We start from the raw sequence: 19,631 nt of genomic DNA, 5'->3' as shown, positions 1-19,631 counted from the left end.
CCATTCACATGGACCAACTTACCTCTTATTGTATGTGGAACAAATGAGGAATTCTAATGCAATGGCAGCTGCTATCAAGAAATCATCAACAGTGTCTTTCAAACCTGCAGTCATTAGCAACATTCCATGTCAGTGTAATCATTAAAAGAAAAAGAAATTCAAACTGGTGACTGTTTTCTGTTTGGTTTCTATGTACAGTGCACTCCCATTATAACAAATAATAACAATAATAAATAACACTTATACATGTATAGCACTTTATACCGACGTTTCTAAGCTCATTAATATGGGGAAAAAATGAAACCAAAATAGAACACTTTATAACAACAATGATTAGGATTGGGTAAATAAAACTTTTCAGCAATGATTTAAACATATCAACATTTCTGCATTTTGGATACAAAGAAGGAGTTTGATCCAAAGAGATGGAGAAACAACAGAAAAAGCCCTATCACCATAACAGGTACTGGTGCGTGGACCATGGGATAGTTGCAAAGTGGAGGAAAAACGGAGAGAATAGGTGGAAGTAAAGGAGTGGAGAGAAATCGGGTCTTTGAGATGAGATGGGGCAAGATTATTACATATCTTACAAACAACGAGAAGGGTTTTAAAAGTGATACTTTGATGTATGGGGAGCCTGTGGAGGGACTGGAGAACTGGAGTAATGTGATCAGATCTTTTTGTGAGGGTCACAAGCCTAGCAGCTGTATTTTGATTTCTTTGTAGTGGTGTGATACTAAAAGCAGGGAGGCCAACACGAAGAGAATTACAGTAATCAAAATGAGAAGATACAAATGCATGAATAAGACGTTACAGTGATAGACTGATCCATAACAAACACAGTTATAACAAAATGCTTCTTTTTCATCTTCTTCTTCTTTTATGGTATACATATTTTCAGTCTTTCTGCTGTGGTGTAAAGCACCTTGTGCATTTAGTCAGAATGGAAAATGGCACTATAGAAATTGTATGTATGTATTATTATTATTACTAGTAATGGTCATTAAAGCGAAGTAAAAATTCAGGTCAAAAGATTAGCAGCTATATACATATGTCCTGTACTATTCAGCCAAAGAAATAAAGAAAACAGCCAGTTCCGAGGACTTTGTTATAACGGGAGTGCACTGTACACTGTTACATGCTTCATGTGAGAAAACTGAGAAAACCAACCTTAGACAATCTGGCCTTCAAACGGTTGCAACGTCTGGATTCAATTAGCACAATAAGCACAATTCATACCACAAATAAGGAAACCACTGGCACAAAGGCTACTCCTTCATATTGCTTTACCTTGATTGAGTTGTAAAAGGCTTCAAAGAGCCCCACGCTCTTGCTGCTGAGCTGAAGGTTGACAGATCCATCAGCAGTGAGTGTGATTCCCTGATGTTGGAACTCAGTTTTGGTCTGAATCACAATAACACCTGCGAGAACCTCCTACATTGAAAAAAGTTGCACAACAAACTTTGCTAACACTCTTGAAAGTATAATGAGTCACATACAAAAAATAATTATTGAAAATAACCACTCTCACATGTAGATAAAAACTCTAGATAAGTTTTTGCAACATACAGTACAAATATGCTATGATCAGTTCTTCAACAGATTGTTGTCCATTCTGCATAACATAGTTTGATTTAATTGGTGTTACATATTTGGCACTATAACTTGAAAGTTAGGATAATGTGTGCTGTCATTCTCCACACATTAAAAGCCACTTTCTGTGTAAAGATGGGATCCTATCCATCATCCATCAGTTGCCCAGGCAAATACTGAAAATGTTCACACTTACTACATTTACAGCCAGATCAATGGCAACATTATTAAGAAAGTATGACAGATATTCCATTCTCCTTCTGTCCATGCCAGCAGTTCATGGTTTCTCCCAGCAGGAATAATTGGACAAAAATATGAGAAAATAGTACACAATGATAGTAATATTACTTGGTCATTTCAGGTGTATCAGGGCAATTAACTCCCAAGGAAATTACCACCCCCCCCCCCCCCCCGACTAAATACTAGTTAGTGATAATTTTAGAGTAAAGATTAGGGTTAAGATTAGGTTCAGGATTAGGATTAGGGTTAGGGTCAGGGGAATAATGTGGGGTAATTGTCCAGGGGGTAATTGCCCTAGACCTATTTCAGGGTACTCCTCATTACTAATTACCCTTGCTATCTACTATACCCATATTGCTGATGCTTGTGACTCTGGCAACATGATCCCAGATGGTACAGTCTTCATTTTTACCTGATACGTAGCACAATCTGTTTATTCGCGCATCCTCCTGTCTGTACCACCTACCTTTCATAAGAAGGGTAGCGAAAAGTAATTACCATCACAAACACATATCTTCCTTTAAAAGTGGCTGGTGATTATGCAATGAGACATAGGTCAATTGTCTTCCTATCTGCGCGGCAGATCCTGTTTGGCATATGCTTCAAATATGTTTGAGCAGCGGCATCGAACATCTAGCAAAAGTAGATTGAAACAAGGAAAAGTAGAAATTACGCGGTGCGTAATATATGTCCCCGCCGGAAGTAGCATTTAGTAGCAAAATGTACAATATAGGTAAAAAGATCAAGGTCAAAGGTCAAAGAAGTCAAAGGTCAAAATTCTATGTAGAAGTTTTGAAGCCCTCACCTAGTGCCATCACATAAAGCAAACGGAATCGAAATCGGGTTAGAAATGGCGAAGGAGTAGGATTTTGTAGCCAATGTACAATATAGGTCAAAAATCAAGGTCAAAGGTCAAAGAAGTCAAAGGTCAAAATTCTGTGTAGAAGTTTTGAAGCCCTAACCTAGTGCCATCACATAAAGCAAACGGAATCGAAATCGGGTTAGAAATGGCGAAGGAGTAGCATTTGGTAGCAAAATGTACAATACAGGTCAAAAATCAAGGTCAGAGGTCAATGAAGTCAAAGGTCAAAATTCTGTGTAGAAGTTTTGAAGCCCTCACCTAGTGCCATCATATAAAGCAAACGGAAGCAAAATCGGGTTAGAAATGGCGAAGGAGTAGCATTTTGAAGCAAAATGTACAATATAGGTCAAAGGTCAAGGTCAAAGGTCACAACTGAAATTCTGTATAGAAGTTTCAAAGCTCCCATGTAGTGCTATCATATAAAGCAAACAGAATCAAAATCGGGTTAGAAATGGCGAAGGAGTAGCATTTTGAAGCAAAATGTACAATACAGGTCAAAGGTCAAGGTCAAAGGTCACAACTGAAATTCTGTGTAGAAGTTTTGAAGCTCCCATGTAGTGCTATCATATAAAGCAAACAGAATCGAAATCGGGTTAGAAATGGCGAAGGAGTAGCATTTTGAACATTTTGATCACACACGGACGCACGGACAGACACACGGACGCACGGACGGGTCAAAGGTCAAGGTCAAAGGTCACAACTGAAATTCTGTGTAGAAGTTTTGAAGCTCCCATGTAGTGCTATCATATAAAGCAAACAGAATCGAAATCGGGTTAGAAATGGCGAAGGAGTAGCATTTTGAACATTTTGATCACACACGGACGCACGGACAGACACACGGACGCACGGACGGACAGACACACGGACACACACACGTACGGAGCCCGTTTCATAGTCCCCTGCTCGAACTCGTTCGGCGGGGACAATAAGATGGTTGTGACTCCTTTCTCTCGAACCTCCTTGGTCTGATCATGTCAGACATATCTACTCCCATAGCATACAACATGGGTGCTTTACATAAATTACAATATTATCTTCCGATGAAAACTCTTTTTATGTTGTTTAAAGGGACATTCTAGACGATTTTCATAATTTCACATGATGTAGTACATAACTCGACAACTCCATGTATAGATTTGTGGAATTTATTGTGGTTCTTGAGAAGAGAAACAATACTTTGAAAAACCTTATTAAGCAAATTGTACTGAACAAGGATGATGACTTAGGAGGTTCACATATTTGAGAAATGTAGCAGTGTAATTCCATTACAATACCGCTTGCTTGCGAGTTCACCTGTGTATAATCTATGCATGCCTTCTTCTTTTGTTCTGCTTCCTTGAGCCCCAACTCATGCATTCTTATGGTGACTCTGCCATGTCATCATCCTTGTTCATTGCAATTTGTTCTAAATTTTGAAAATATTCTTATTCTTCATCCCAATTATCGCAAATTCTGAAACTCTGTCCTCAGTATGTCTAATTTATAGATTATCAAATGTAAAAATCTGAAAATCATCCGGACTAAAGTCACTCATTTACTCACTGCCTTACTCAATCAGTATCTGCCATGTCTACTGCAATATTGTCTGGGCAACTTCATACAGTTCCAAAAGAAAGCTATGCATATCTGTGCTGGAACTAATCATAGAGCTAACAAGGACCCAATATTTCAATAACATAAGATTTTGAAAGTTAACAACAATAATTTCTTACAGACTGTTACCTTCTTGTTTTCCTAAAATTCTCAGTGTGTACTCCCCTCACCACTTTTTTGCACCTGTACACAGGAATACATATACAACTGTAGGGTGTCACCACTTTGCCCCCCCATTTTTTACCCAAGAAGTGGCAGTAGGAAAAAAATAAAAGAAAACAGAATAAAACCCTAACCTTTGAGCCCGGTAATGTGCTGAAGACCATTTTGTTTTTCTTTGTTTGTTTTTTTGTTGTTGTTGTTGTTTGTTTGTTAGTTTGTTTTTTTGCTTGCCAACTGAAGAAACCCGGAAGTGGAATGAGAAAGTTGAGCTGAAGACCATTTTTTTGTGTTTAATATTTCATTGTCACCTGAAGAAATGCCACTGAAGTGCCACAAGAAGTTGCGCTGAAGGCCTTTTCAAACTCAATAAACAAACTCACTCTTACCCAACAAGAAACATCTCCAATATTCATCTAATCAGGCGCAGCGATACAGTGCAATTAACTCGGCAAAAGCATATGAGCTCGAAGCCTCATTTGCATAAAGTAAACAGCTTGTGTACGCAAAACCACTGGGGAAGTTTTGCAGGACAATCACAATATCTCACCTCAGAAGCCATCAAATGATTAAATCTATACAGCAAATTGAAGAAGAAAGTATTCTCTAACTCGTAATGTCAGTTATTTGGGGTTTTATTGAGGATAAACATGTGAAAATAATGTCAAAACTTAGCTTCAAAAACAGAAAATTTGGTCTCAAAACAAGTGTTATTTTCTCACGTTTTCCTTCATTGCACAAAAATGAAACTTCAGTATATGACTTATGGTAGTATATCCATACCGAGTTCCAAATATCTTTTTCTGTATCATTTGGCGCACGGTTATGTCTGGAAAAAATTGAGATCACTGTCACTTGTGATCCACGTAAAATCCATAGCGTAAGCAGTACGCAGTCCAATGTATCGGTTTGTGTGCCGCATGAAACAGTTGCAGCACATTGCAAGGTTCCTCTCTTGCCCACTCACCACCCTGTGGACTGAAAACCGAACCCTGTCGCATTGCGCCAAACCGGACACCGCTGATTGGCTAAGCGTGCACTGACCAGTAGAGAACACATGCGCAGGAGGATGATCTAGTTGTGCATGTCCAGTATTTTCTCTTAAATTCGGTTGTCTTTTTGCTCTTATTTTCACCTAACTACTAACTGCACAAACACAAAACTTCGCAGGTATGGGTCTGGTGTATACAGACTAGTAATATGTTAATTCACTGCATATTCATGCAGGCGCAGACTTATGTCTGGAAAAAATTGTAACCCTTTCCCACGGTCGACTCAAACAGAAAAATACACATATCTTGAAAGATACATCAGCATTTTCGCCCAAAAATCATATGAAGGATGATATATCCATATTAGATATTTGTGTGAAGTTTCAAAGGATTTGGGGGTAAAATAAGGGTGATACGAGGAGGTGAACTTTCGAGATTTTTTTTCCTTCCCTCCACACAGTGCTTTGATGACCGTTAAGAATTCAAAAGCTTTGGCCTCTTATCACTTATCAGTGAGTTAATTGCACCGTATCGCTGGGCCTGTAATAAATCTCAGAACTTTTTAAGCTAAAAATCACTTCAACACACAGGTCCAGACGTATGGAATTCTTTACCATCTCAGTTTTGACACAATTCATTAAATTGGTTAAACATATAATGCTTGTTGCCAAATATTAGAGCCCATTTACAGTGAGTGAAAAGGCCGGGTTCAGCCGCGGCCGAGCTCGGCCTTCATTTCACTGTAAACGGGCAAAAATGCGGAGGTCTCGGGTTCAAATCCCGATGGAATCCCATTTTCTTTGCTCAATTTTCCACTAATAAATAAATTCCTTTCTGGTCAGTTTTTGCTTGCGTTTGTTACATACTCAAAAGCTGCATCACTTCGGTGATCCCTCGCATTTATCCCCAAGTTGAATTATCTTTCGGTTTTATGCCAGGTTCAAGTGCGTATACGTATGTGTCACACACAAAAACACTGTTATAGCTTCTGACCATTCGAGCATTGAGAATTTAGGGTTTCTGGGACGAACACTGAACTAGGGCTTTCTATAGCTCAGTCGGTAGAGCACCGGGCTAGCAGTGGAGGTTTCGGGTTCGACTCCAAATAGAATCCCATTTTCTTTGCTCAATTTTCCACTAATAAAAAAATAAATAAATGAAATGAAAGACTTCTCCGGACAGACGGATCTTTCTGTCTAAGTGCATGATTGCCAGCTAATCTATACTCTTTAGTCTTAGTAACCGTGGCGTTACTACTGCAGTACTACTGCACCACTGGTAGTGGTACTGTCTCAGACTCTACAAACCGGAGCTGGCAATTAGAGTTCCTTTTGGGACAGCCACTCAAAAGTGAGTTCGTGCATACGTGCGTATCGCAAGCAAGGTTAGGCTAGGTAGAGTTTTAGATCTGCACTCTAATAAAGAAACTCTTTCCCCGGAGCTTATTCAAATTCATGTAGATCTGTGTAAGCACCCATATGTTATGAGCTTCCTACCTACGTTAGTATGATTGATACACGGTATGGTAGGTGTTCAACCCACCGACCGGGTCCATAACGACCGTCCGCGCATTATAATGGCATTGCGCGTACAGAAAGAAAACGTACGCATGGGACTACGCGCAACGGTGTTCGATTCTTCACTGGGCTACGCTACCGAGGAAAATGTGGCGAAAACAACTAAGTATTCCCTCTAAATTACCGAAATTTAGCAAAATCGAATAAGGTTTATCGTGTAACTAACTTACATATATTTAAACTAGGCCGGCACTGGCCTACCTTTGCTGACTCGTTGTTAGATATAGAGTATCCTTCCGTAATAAATTTGACGATTTTGCCCGCAAAATTGTCACCGCCGCTTGTACGATCGTGCACACACGTTACACATACATACACATGACATAATTATTTTGTCGCCCGCTACGACCGTACGAGTTGAAGCAGAAACGAGAAATGAATGTGAAAAAACAAACCGACTCATCTAATTTATTTCAATTACGATGAAAAGTTTCCTAATGAAAATCAATTCAAATTCATCAAACAGTCCTTCAAAAGTAATATCGAAGGATTCAAAATATATTCAAATATTATTGGTGGAAAAATGACGGCTAGAAAAAAACAGCGGCCTGTCGAAAAAAACGCATTTAAGTGCCCTTTATACGTATTGTCAGGGTGGTCGGCTGAAATGAGCAGGGCAACTGAGTGCGGAAAAAATGACACCCCACGCGTTCGAAGCCGCCATCTAGAGCGCGTACCTCGGATCGCATTTTCAGTGCGCGCTTGTGAATCCGGAGTATTTTCTCCACACGTGAGTAAAATTTCAGGCAAATTGTGAGCTTTTTCACGTTTCTATTGCAGGGCTGCACACTAACCCATTTTTTCTGCCGGTCAAACCTGTCTCTGTCGGACCGGTAAATGCTCCGTTTTACCATTTTTTACAGGTCCGAACAGAAAATTTACCGGTCAACAACGACAACCTAAAAAAAACATTAAATGACTTGCAAACTTATTTTCTTGTTTTTTATGGACGTTTTACCCCCCCCCCCCCACCCATGTACTTTACAGATTAATATTTTTTTGTGTAAAACTTGCATTATTTGTTGCACAAGAAATTAAAAAAAAAAGATAGGAAAAAATAGAATGTTTGTTCGTGAATTACAGTGTAAAATGGTAATGAACAAAATCAGATTGTATCAAATGCGTTTGTGACTTTTTCTAAACATCGGCGCACGAACTTGCTCTTGGTGGTCAGTTGGATTGCGACGATTTATGAATTATTTTAGCTGTGATATTTTCTGATGCACGCGCTACAAGGGGTTCTTTATTTTTCTCCCGATAATCTATTCGCATTTGTGCATATACGTTCTTGAAAGGTACACGACATGCAGGGCCGAATTCGCAATCCTTTTTGCGCCCATTTCCACCTCAAATATTAGCGGGATTGTGACGATTTCATAAATTACTTCGGCTGTAATATTTTCTGATGCGCGCGCCAAAAGGGGTTGAAAATGTGTCCTTTATTTTTTCCCGATAAACTCTTCGAATTTCGTGAACTTGTGCGTTCTTATAAGATGCACCACATGGCCGAATTCATGATACTTTCAGCGCCTATTTCTACCTCAAATATCAGCGGGATTGTGACGATTTCATAAATTACTTCGGCTGTAATCTTGTATGATGCACGCACCGGCTAGAATGGTTGAAAATGCGTTCTTTATTTTTCTCCCCATAATCTCTTCGCATTCCGTATTATATACATGCGTTCTTTAAAGGTATACGACACGTCCGAATTTACGATCCTTTTTGCGCCTATTTCTACCTCAAATATCAACGGAATTGATGATTTTATGAATTACTTCGGCTGTAATCTTTTATGATACACGCGCCAAAAGGGGTTGAAAATGCATCCTTTATTTTTCCCCGATAAACTCTTCGCATTCGTAAATGCGTTCTTAAAAGATATACGACACGGCCAAAAATCATGATTCTTTTTGCGCCTATTGTTTCCTCAAACTTCAACGGGATTGCGATGATTTCATGAATTATCATTCGGCTGTACTGTAATCTTTATGATGCACGGGCCAAAAGGGGTTGAAAATGTGTCCTGTATTTGTCACCCAGTAATCACTTCGCACTGCGTACATGCCTACACGTCACGGCCGAATTCACGATCCTTTTAGCGCCTATTTCTACATCAAATAATATCAGCCGAATTGTGGCGATTTCATGAATTACTTCGGATGTAATCTTTTGTGATGCACGCACCAGCTAGAATGGTTGAAAATGCGTTCTTTTTTTTTTTTTCTCCCCGTAATCTCTTCGCATTCCGTACATGCGTTCTTGAAAGGTACCGGTATACGACACGGCCGAATTCACGATCCTTTTTGCGCCTATTTCTACCTCAAATATCAGCGGGATTGCGATGATTTCATGTATGACTTCGGATGTAATCTTTTATGATACACGCGCCAAAAGGGGTTGAAAATGTGTCCTTTATTTTTCCCCGATAAACTCTTCGCATTTCGTAAATGCGTTCTAAACAGATACACGACACGGCCAACAATCATGATTCTTTTGCGCCTATCGTTTCCTCAAACTTCAACGGGATTGCGATGATTTTATGAATTATTATTCGGCTGTAATCTTCATGATGCACGGGCCAAAAGGGGTTGAAAATGTGTCTTGTATTTTTCACCCAATAATCACTTCGCATTGCGTACATGTCTACACGTCGCGGCCGAATTCACGATCCTTTTAGCGCCTATTTCTACATCAAATATCAGCGGGATTGCGATATGTCATTAATTATTTCGGCTGTAATCTTTTGTGATACATGCACCAGAAGGGTTGAAAGTGCGTTCTTTATTTTTCTCCCGATAATTTCTTCGCATTTGTGCATGCGTTTTCAAAATTATACACTGCATGCAGGGCCGAATTCGAGATTCTTTTTGCGCCTTTTATTGTTTCCTCAAATTCCAACGGGATTGCGAAATTTTCATGAATTACTATTCGGCTGTAATCTATATGATGCAAGCGCCAAAAGGGGTGAAAATGTGTCCTTTATTTTTCCCCGCTAATCTTTTCCCATTTCGTACATGCGTTCTTAAAAGGTATACGACACGGCCGAATTCACGATCCTTTTTGCGCCTATTTCTACCTCAAATATCGGTGGGATTGTGGCGATTTCATGAATAACTTCGGATGTAATCTTTTAATGCACGCACCAGAAGGGTAAAAATGTGTTTTTTATTTTTTCCCGATAATCTCGTCGCATTTGTGCATTCGTTTTGGATAACCAACACGGCATGCAGAACTGAATTCAAGATCCTTTTTGCGCCTATTATTTCCTCAAATTTCAACGGGATTGCGTTGATTTTATGAATTGTTATTCGGCTGTTATCTTTTATGATGCACTCACCAAATGTGTCCTTTATTTGTTTGCTTTTTCTCCTCTATAATCTCTTCACATTTCGTAAGTAAGCTTTTGAAAGATACGACGCGGCCGGTCGAATTCATGATCCTTTTTGGGACGATTTCTACCTCAAATATGTAAGCGGGACTGCGATGATTTCATTATTTTTTTTTTCTCCCTAGTATTATCTCTTCACATTTTGTGCATGCGTTTTTAAAAAGTACGCGGAAGGGCCGATTTCGTGATCCTTTTTGCGCCTATCTTCATTATGAGACCATTCTGAACGAATGAAAATATTCATTTGTGAAATGACTGTGTAAAATGAAAATAAACGCAGTCAGATCCATTTACTGTATCGCTGAATATCGAATATCATTTTACTTTTTCTAAAAATCGACACAAGTAAATTAGTTATAACATAACTGCCACGCTGCTGCGAAGCCGGGATCGGATCGATCTTGCGTTAAAAAATCATGAGTAAAATGACCCAGAAATGCGTGCGCTTCTATCAATGTTTCTTGTCTGGCATGACCGCCCATCGCAAGCAAACGAAAAGCAGTTACACTGTACATGCTTTGCATGTATTGCATTGCATGGCAGTGCGTGAGCAGCGCCTAATGCGGAAGCGAGCGCGAATAACTGGTCGACTGCTAGTGCTCAAAGCTAATATTTACTGTACAAATTGCACCGGTAGACATAAACGAAAACTTGCGTAAATCTTGTTGAACAGTGCGATATCTTGCATTCTGTTTCTGCCTGATCGGGGCTGCTCTTTTTCTTTCTATATACTGACCCCACCAATGCTTTTGTTTTTACCGGTCATGTCGGACTGGTTACTTGTGGATTTCCTGAAAAGTTACCGGTCCGACAGTGACTTTTACCGGTCTTTGACCGTCGGACCGGCGCCAGTGTGCAGCCCTGTCTATTGATAGAAAAACGTTAGGTGGCCGGTATTATGAACACCCAACCATACTACTACAAGTATGAGAGGGTACCACCTATCGTCACCCTAAGGATCTGTAGCTTGTTTAAATTCCAAAAGTATAAAACAAATTCGCCTAATTCTTATCTCAAATATGCCATAAATACTGCAGTTTTGAATGTCGTGACCGTCTCGTTGATTCTGAATCTCCGTTTTAAAATAGCGCAATTTTAGTGCGTGCGTCCCATTTTCTTCGCGCAGCTTATGGGTATTATTATTACGATCGGCACCCCCTCCCTCCATAGGTAATACACGTGAATTTCACAGCCATGCGTCGTTACTGAGCGGATGTGTAATTTAAACGTGTTTAGTATGGTTTGTTAGTCTGTGGGGTAATGTTTGTTTGAGTTTGATTTTCGTTTCTTCGTTTTTATTGTAGAAAAATCCCACACGTACATTTCGTTCTATACGCAAACAGCCATGATTACGCAGGGTGCCGATGTCAAGGTACCCTGCCGATAGGTGGTACCCTTACTCTTAGTATACTGTCGGTAGTGCAGTGAGTGTATGGAGTTGTAGGTAAACAGTGGTGGAAAGACACCTGCAAAATGCATGTCGACATTTCATAATTTGGTCGATATACTTACACCTTCATTATATATCTTGTTGGCTTTTTTCAGCCGGATGTCGAGAAGAGATGCCATTCTGGAACTTCCACCGGATACTCAAAGGCAAAGCTCGGTCTAGATTACAATGTAGTTCTAACGTTAGATTCAATACCATACTCCAAAGTAAACTGATGCTGTGATGATCTCGTGATGGATTCCCACACCACCTCCGGACCCCGCCGGCGCGGCCCACAACCAGTCAGTTCCTTGGCCAGTGTAGTGGTGGATGGCCAGGCTGCTTACAACTGCGGATCAACGACTACTGTATTATAGAAGCGCACGCAGTGAAGCGCACTGCGTGCGCTTCTGCACACCATGACTGCATGCTGCGCTCGCGCGCGGGAGTGGCACTGGCAGTTCGTACCAAAGATTGTACACTCCATGGAGTGTACAATCTTTGGTACTAGCATAATATACTCAGCAAAAAGAGAAAGTAAACACTTTTTAAAGTTTGCATTTTGAATAGATATTTGATTAAAAGTTAATGTGTTATATACCATATGAAAGGTAACTTAACTGGGTATCAACCTGATAGGTCAATAAAAAGGAAAACTTAACACATGAGTGAACATCTTTATATTTCTCTTCCAAGGCACAAAAGTAAAAATTGCAAAAATGAACGAGATAATATCATTCATGCGTAGTAAGTGTTCTTCCATGAAACAATAATATCGAATAATAGACAAATTAAACACAATAAAAACATGAATTGAGTTGCAAAAATAAACCTGCGATCTCAATAATATTCATTGAAGCTCAAAAGATCAATAAAGGCTGAAAAATAAAGGACGAAATGGAGGCAAATGAAGAATCTTCTGTCAAATCCAAACAAATGAAATGAGAGAAGCAATATAAACGGAAATGGTAGGACTTTGAATTGATATATCGAATTGTAAATAATATGATGAAATCTTTGAAGGCTTCAGTGGCGGTAGAACATTCCCTTGAGAACAGCGAGACCATGCTTGCCGAAACGTCGGGATTAGGTAGGCCCTTTTCAGGGCCAATATAGGCCTACCTTAGAAAGAATACATGGTGCACCGTTAAGCCAATATATATATATATATATATATATATATATATATATATATGTTGATAAGGTAGTCCACGTGTTGGCAAGATAAAAAGATAAGTAACAGAGCTGCAACAAAGTTCATGCTGTATTCACCAACGGTTTATTTCTTCACACAAATTTTCGGGCGTCTCGCCGCCCTTTCTCAAGTGTTGATACTGAGAGAACAATAACAAAATTAAGCCATAACAATATATTGCAACCGTGTTACTAAGGATGCGCGCTTTAACGCATCCATGCTAGGCATCCTAACACCCAGCGCGCATCCTGGCAACAGTACAATGTTACGTCATAATGAAATTACAATGAGTATAAAGCATACATGAAAAAACTTGGCACGACTGATACAGAAGTAATTCCTCTGAATACGCAGCTGCGGTGGTAATGTAAAAGCAGTGCATTATTTCTTTCAAAATTCAACATACACATAAATTAACTTTAATTCTAGTGTATAGATAATCTTTACATAATCTGAAATTATCAAGATCAATATAAACATTCGATTTTTTTAAATCAAACTGAATCGTCACACTGATGGTTATGCAAAATATGTGCAAGCAGTTTACCATTCCTTTCAAACTTCAGCATACACATACATTAACTTCCAAATTCTGGTGAGTAGATAGTCTTTAAATAATCTGAGACTATAGCATGAATATGAAATACGTGAAAAATCATATTTTTCTTCTTTTGATTAAATAGATACGTCACAATACGTCTCGGAGTGGAAAAAAGACTGGTTCCAAGAAATGGTTAAAAGGAGCGTCAGCATTATATCACTCAAGCAATATAATGATAAGATCTATTGCAGCGGGGTAAACGGGAGAACATACAACAATAAGCGGCGCACCTACTTGTAAAAAGTGTAGTTCGTGAGCCATGATAGATCTATGTTCATGCCCTGTCCCTGGAAGCTTCGTGTGCGGATGATTGTTTTTAGTTCTTTCACGTGTCTTTCTTCAAATGCTTCCATGTCCTTGTATAAAATGCAACATTGCAGATCTGTTAGTGTGTGATTTGGTTTGTTGAAGTGTTGTGCGACTGGATGTTGTGTTTGACTTCTAATGATTGTGCTTTTGTGATTGTTGAAACGTTGTCTAAAATTTGTTGTTTCTCCGATGTAGACAGCCAGGGGACATTGCTTGCATGTAAGGCTGTATACTACATTCTTGCTGTTGCAGTCCCCTGACGTCGGATGGAGGGTGTGGCCGGAGCCAAGTGTGATATCTGTATCTGTGATTAGGTGAGCGCATATTTGACATCGTTTGTTTCCACATTTATGATTTCCAGTAGGATTGATTGTTCTGTTGACTCGAGATCGTGTAAGCAAACTCTTCAGTAACTAGTAGATTTTACACATTACCTAAGATCCATAAACTTCCGACGATGGTAGCAAATGCCACTGACAAAAATGCTGAAGATTTGGAAACTTCCGAAATTACTGAGTTATCGAGAGAACATAAGATCATTCCGCCTGGACGGCCAATTGTTTCCAGTGTAGGTTCACTTACTGAACCGATGTCAGCTTTCATTGACAAGTATCTACAAGGGGTCTTACATAACGTCGAGAGCTATGTAAAAGATACCAGTGATTTTCTTAATAGACTCGACAACATTCAGCTTCCTCCAAATTGCACTCTAGTCACTTTGGATGTCGTCAGTCTGTACACGAACATTCCTCACTCCGATGGGGTTAATGCATTGCGTAGATTTTTGACCAAACACGACCCTTCTTCTGACATGCCCATAGAAGACATTTGTCGTCTTGCCCAGTTCATCTTGAAACATAATTACTTCACATTTGATGATGAATGCTTTCTACAAACTCAGGGTACTGCCATGGGTACTAAATTTGCGCCAGCGTATGCCAGTATTTTTATGGCCGTACTCGAGGAAGAATTCCTCTCGAAAGAAACTCTAAAACCTAGCATGTTCGTCCGCTACATTGACGACATTTTTCTCATTTGGCTCCATTCTGACGAACAGCTGTCGGAGTTCCACTCCAAGCTCAACATGGTTCATCCCGACATCAAATTTACTATGGACAGCTCTAGGTCAGAAGTACACTTTCTTGATGTGACTATCCGCAAAGAAGGAGGGAAGCTGAACACGTCTGTTTACCACAAACCTACAGACAGACAGACGTATCTTAAGTACAACAGCTTCCATCCTAATCATATTAAGAGGTCAATTGTGTACAGTCAAATGCTCCGCTACAGACGAATCATTTCTGATCACAAGGAATTTCTGGATGCGTCTTTGAAGCTGGGGCAAAAATTCGTTGCAGCGGGGTACCCGTTAGACATTGTGCAAGCAGGTAGGGACCGCGCGATAGCAAAAAGACGCTCATCCTTACTACATCATGATAATCTGAAACCCAAAGACTCACACACACGCAAAGTCTTTGTAACAACATATCATCCCACATCACAACAGTTCATGAAGGAAGTGAGGAAAGAATGGCCTACTCTCAAACAAGTCCAATCGGTAGCTCCCGAGTTAACAGCACGTCCCTTACATGCACAACGACAGCCACGCAACCTGAAGAGTTTGCTTACACGATCTCGAGTCAACAGAACAATCAATCCTACTGGAAATCATAAATGTGGAAACAAACGATGTCAAATATGCGCTCACCTAATCACAGATACAGGTATCACACTTGGCTCCGGCCACACCCTCCATCCGACGTCAGGGGACTGCAACAGCAAGAATGTAGTATACAGCCTTACATGCAAGCAATGTCCCCTGGCTGTCTACATCGGAGAAACAACAAATTTTAGACAACGTTTCAACAATCACAAAAGCACAATCATTAGAAGTCAAACACAACATCCAGTCGCACAACACTTCAACAAACCAAATCACACACTAACAGATCTGCAATGTTGCATTTTATACAAGGACATGGAAGCATTTGAAGAAAGACACGTGAAAGAACTAAAAACAATCATCCGCACACGAAGCTTCCAGGGACAGGGCATGAACATAGATCTATCATGGCTCACGAACTACACTTTTTACAAGTAGGTGCGCCGCTTATTGTTGTATGTTCTCCCGTTTACCCCGCTGCAATAGATCTTATCATTATATTGCTTGAGTGATATAATGCTGACGCTCCTTTTAACCATTTCTTGGAACCAGTCTTTTTTCCACTCCGAGACGTATTGTGACGTATCTATTTAATCAAAAGAAGAAAAATATGATTTTTCACGTATTTCATATTCATGCTATAGTCTCAGATTATTTAAAGACTATCTACTCACCAGAATTTGGAAGTTAATGTATGTGTATGCTGAAGTTTGAAAGGAATGGTAAACTGCTTGCACATATTTTGCATAACCATCAGTGTGACGATTCAGTTTGATTTAAAAAAATCGAATGTTTATATTGATCATGATAATTTCAGATTATGTAAAGATTATCTATACACTAGAATTAAAGTTAATTTATGTGTATGTTGAATTTTGAAAGAAATAATGCACTGCTTTTACATTACCACCGCAGCTGCGTATTCAGAGGAATTACTTCTGTATCAGTCGTGCCAAGTTTTTTCATGTATGCTTTATACTCATTGTAATTTCATTATGACGTAACATTGTACTGTTGCCAGGATGCGCGCTGGGTGTTAGGATGCCTAGCATGGATGCGTTAAAGCGCGCATCCTTAGTAACACGGTTGCAATATATTGTTATGGCTTAATTTTGTTATTGTTCTCTCAGTATCAACACTTGAGAAAGGGCGGCGAGACGCCCGAAAATTTGTGTGAAGAAATAAACCGTTGGTGAATACAGCATGAACTTTGTTGCAGCTCTGTTACTTATCTTTTTATCTTGCCAACACGTGGACTACCTTATCAACATGGATATTCTACATGCGAATTGCCTCCACGCTCGAAGGAAAACCGAGAGAACTGTGACAAAACTAGCCCAGACACATTCGGATATATTTTTCCTTTCTACAACGAAGAAACTTGGCCTAATACCGAAAGGATTTCGTCTGAAGAACCCAATGCATGGGCGTCACCAGGGGGGGTGCGCTGGGTGCGAACGCACCCCCCTTCAGAGCCTAAAACAAAAACAAAAAAACAAAAAAAAAACGCTTCAGTCGCGAGCGACCTCAACGCTAAATAATTGTTCTTTTTTAATTTTAATTTTTATATTTTTTATTTTGCACCAGGAGGACAAAAAAAAAAACAAAACAAAACAAAACAAAAAACAAAACAAAAAAACAAAAACAATCGCACCCCGGCTCTGGCAGCAGTATACATACATCACGTGTTTACTATCTACCGCCCGTACTGTATACGTAAGGTATATTTCATTCATTGTGCAACGGATTATCAATTCAGAAAATGCAAAAGCTCCGTCGCATGGGAGGGAGATACCCCGCCCAAACCCTCCCCCGTTAAAGGTCTCCAATCAGTGGTGTTACTGGGGGGGGGGGGGGCACGTGCCCCCCCCCCCCAATCCGCTGGTTTAAAAAAAAAATCAAAATGGTAATTCAAAGGTTGGTAAACTGCTTTTGAAATTGACATGAAAGGGTGAGCAAGAATTTTTTTTTTCTCTAAGATTTCTTTAACCATAATTAAAGAGGCATCAATAGTGTGAAACATTGTTAAAAAAACCCGGAGCCGACAAAAGATTGTGATTCAGCGTGATTCCTTGTTGGCATTCTGAATGATAAGCAGGATGGAGCAGTGTACTCAGAACATCCGAACGGCAAACTAGAGTCGTTGCAATGTTGCGCAATGTGATGTAGAATGTACACCTCTGTACCTTACACTTCGTTATATCAAAGCTAGATCACTGAGTGTTGCTTTACATACTATAGTCTATATTAAAATGCCTTGCATTGCCAATAATAAGACTTGACCTGGGCTATCTCCCAACTTTTCCATGTATAAAACACACACACACACAAACACAAACAATTAGGGGATGCTCTAAAGTGCAGATTTTGGACATCCTTCGGCCTTCCCCCGCTTGGTCACTTCGACGCCCCCTCGCTGGTCATACCTCTCCCAGTCATGAACATAAACCGACATCCTTGACTACCAGTGGCGCACCGCCCCCCCCCCCCTTAATTTCCAAAGCGAGAAAACATAGCTACAAACGGCAGTTTTTGGACTGTAAAATGTCAAAATATTCACGCTCGCTCGCTCCGCTCGCTCGTATTTAATCGCTATGCCATTCTCCTGACGTTGCTGCCATAAATTGCCAGCAATTGCACCCGGTGCGCCCCCCCCCCTTAATTTCCAAAGCGAAAAGGAATAGCTATAAACGGCATTTTTTAGACTGTAAAATGTCAAAATTTTCAAGCTCGCTCGCTCCGCTCGCTTGCATTTTAATCAATTCAATTCAATTCAATTCAAACTTTATTTCATTTTTCGAAAAGAACATAAACATTTCACTTTCTCTGGTAACATAGAATAAGGTTGCATAATCAAAACAAAGTAAATTGAAAAAACACAATTGTGGAACCTTGGGGTAACAAAAACGTTGTAAGGAAAATTGATTGACTGAAGTGATACAGACGATTTAATCGTTATGTCATTCTCCTGATGTTGCTGCCAGTAATTGCCAGCAGTTGCGCCCGGTGCGCCCCCCTTAATTTCGAAAACGAAAAATTTAATATAGCTACAAACGGCATTTTTTTGACTGTGTCAAAATTTTCAAGCTCACTCGTTCCGCTAGCTCGCATTTAATTGTTATGCCCTTCTCCTGATGTTACTGCCAGTAATTGCCAGCAGTTGCGCCCTGTGTGCCCCCCCCTTAATTTCCAAAGCGAAGAAATAATAAAATATAGCTACAAACGGAAGTTTTTTGACTGTAAAATGTTAAATTTTTCAACGTCGCTCGCTCCGCTCGCTCGCGTTTAATCGTTATCCCATTCTCTTGATGTTGTTGCCAGTAATTGCCAGCAGCTGTGCCCTCTGCGCCCTGCTTAATTTCCAAAGCGAAAAAATGTAGCTATAAACGGTAATTTTTTTACTGTAAAATGTCACAATTTTCAAGCTCGCTCGCATTTAATCGCTTGCCATTCTCCTGAAGTTACTGCCAGTAATTGCCAGCAGTTGCGCCAGGTTCGAGCCCCCCCCCCCTTAATTTTCAAAGCGAAAAGATGAAGCTAAAAGCGACATTTTTTTTACTGTAAATTGCATAAATTTTCGAGCTCGCTCGCTTCGCTCGCTCGCATTTTATCGTAGTGCCATTCTCCTGACGTTGCTGCCAGTAACTGCCAGCAGTTGCGCCCAGTACGCCACCCCTCCTTAATTTTCAAAGCGAAAAGGAATAGCTACAAACGGCAGTTTTTAGACTGTAAAATGTCAAAATTTTCAAGCTCGCTCGCTCCACCCGCTCGCATTTTAATCAATTCAATCCAATTCAATTCAATTCAATTCAAACTTTATTTCATTTTTCGAAAAGAACATAAACATATCACTTTCTTTGACATAGAATAAGGTTGCATTATCAAAACAAAGTAACTTGAGAAAACATAATTGTGGAACCTTGGGGTAACAAAAACGTTGTAAGGAAAATTGATTGACTAAAGTGATACATACGATATAATCGTTATGCCATTCTCCTGATGTTGCTGCCAGTAATTGCCAGTAGTT

At 39.8% G+C, this 19,631-nt stretch overlaps 1 protein-coding gene across 1 annotated transcript in view; it reads right to left on the bottom strand.

Moving 5' to 3' along the window:
• The window catches only part of LOC139720970 (vacuolar protein sorting-associated protein 26C-like), a 28,880-nt gene extending 16,781 nt beyond the window's left edge, over nucleotides 1–12,099 (bottom strand). The window contains exons 1-2 of the mRNA XM_071632299.1: nucleotides 11,920–12,099; nucleotides 1,291–1,434 (exon numbers count right to left, since the gene is read on the bottom strand). Of these exons, the coding sequence (XP_071488400.1) occupies nucleotides 1,291–1,434; nucleotides 11,920–11,976 (201 nt within the window). The 5' untranslated portion in view covers nucleotides 11,977–12,099. The remainder of the gene's footprint in view (nucleotides 1–1,290; nucleotides 1,435–11,919) is intronic.
• Between the last annotated feature and the right edge of the window lie 7,532 nt (nucleotides 12,100–19,631).

This window comes from Diadema antillarum, unplaced genomic scaffold, assembly GCF_040938485.1.
Source record: "Diadema antillarum isolate AM-2024a unplaced genomic scaffold, OU_Dant_1.0 scf00000136, whole genome shotgun sequence".
Classification (NCBI taxonomy): Eukaryota; Metazoa; Echinodermata; class Echinoidea; order Diadematoida; family Diadematidae; genus Diadema; species Diadema antillarum.
This window is presented reverse-complemented; position numbering and strand designations above follow the sequence as displayed.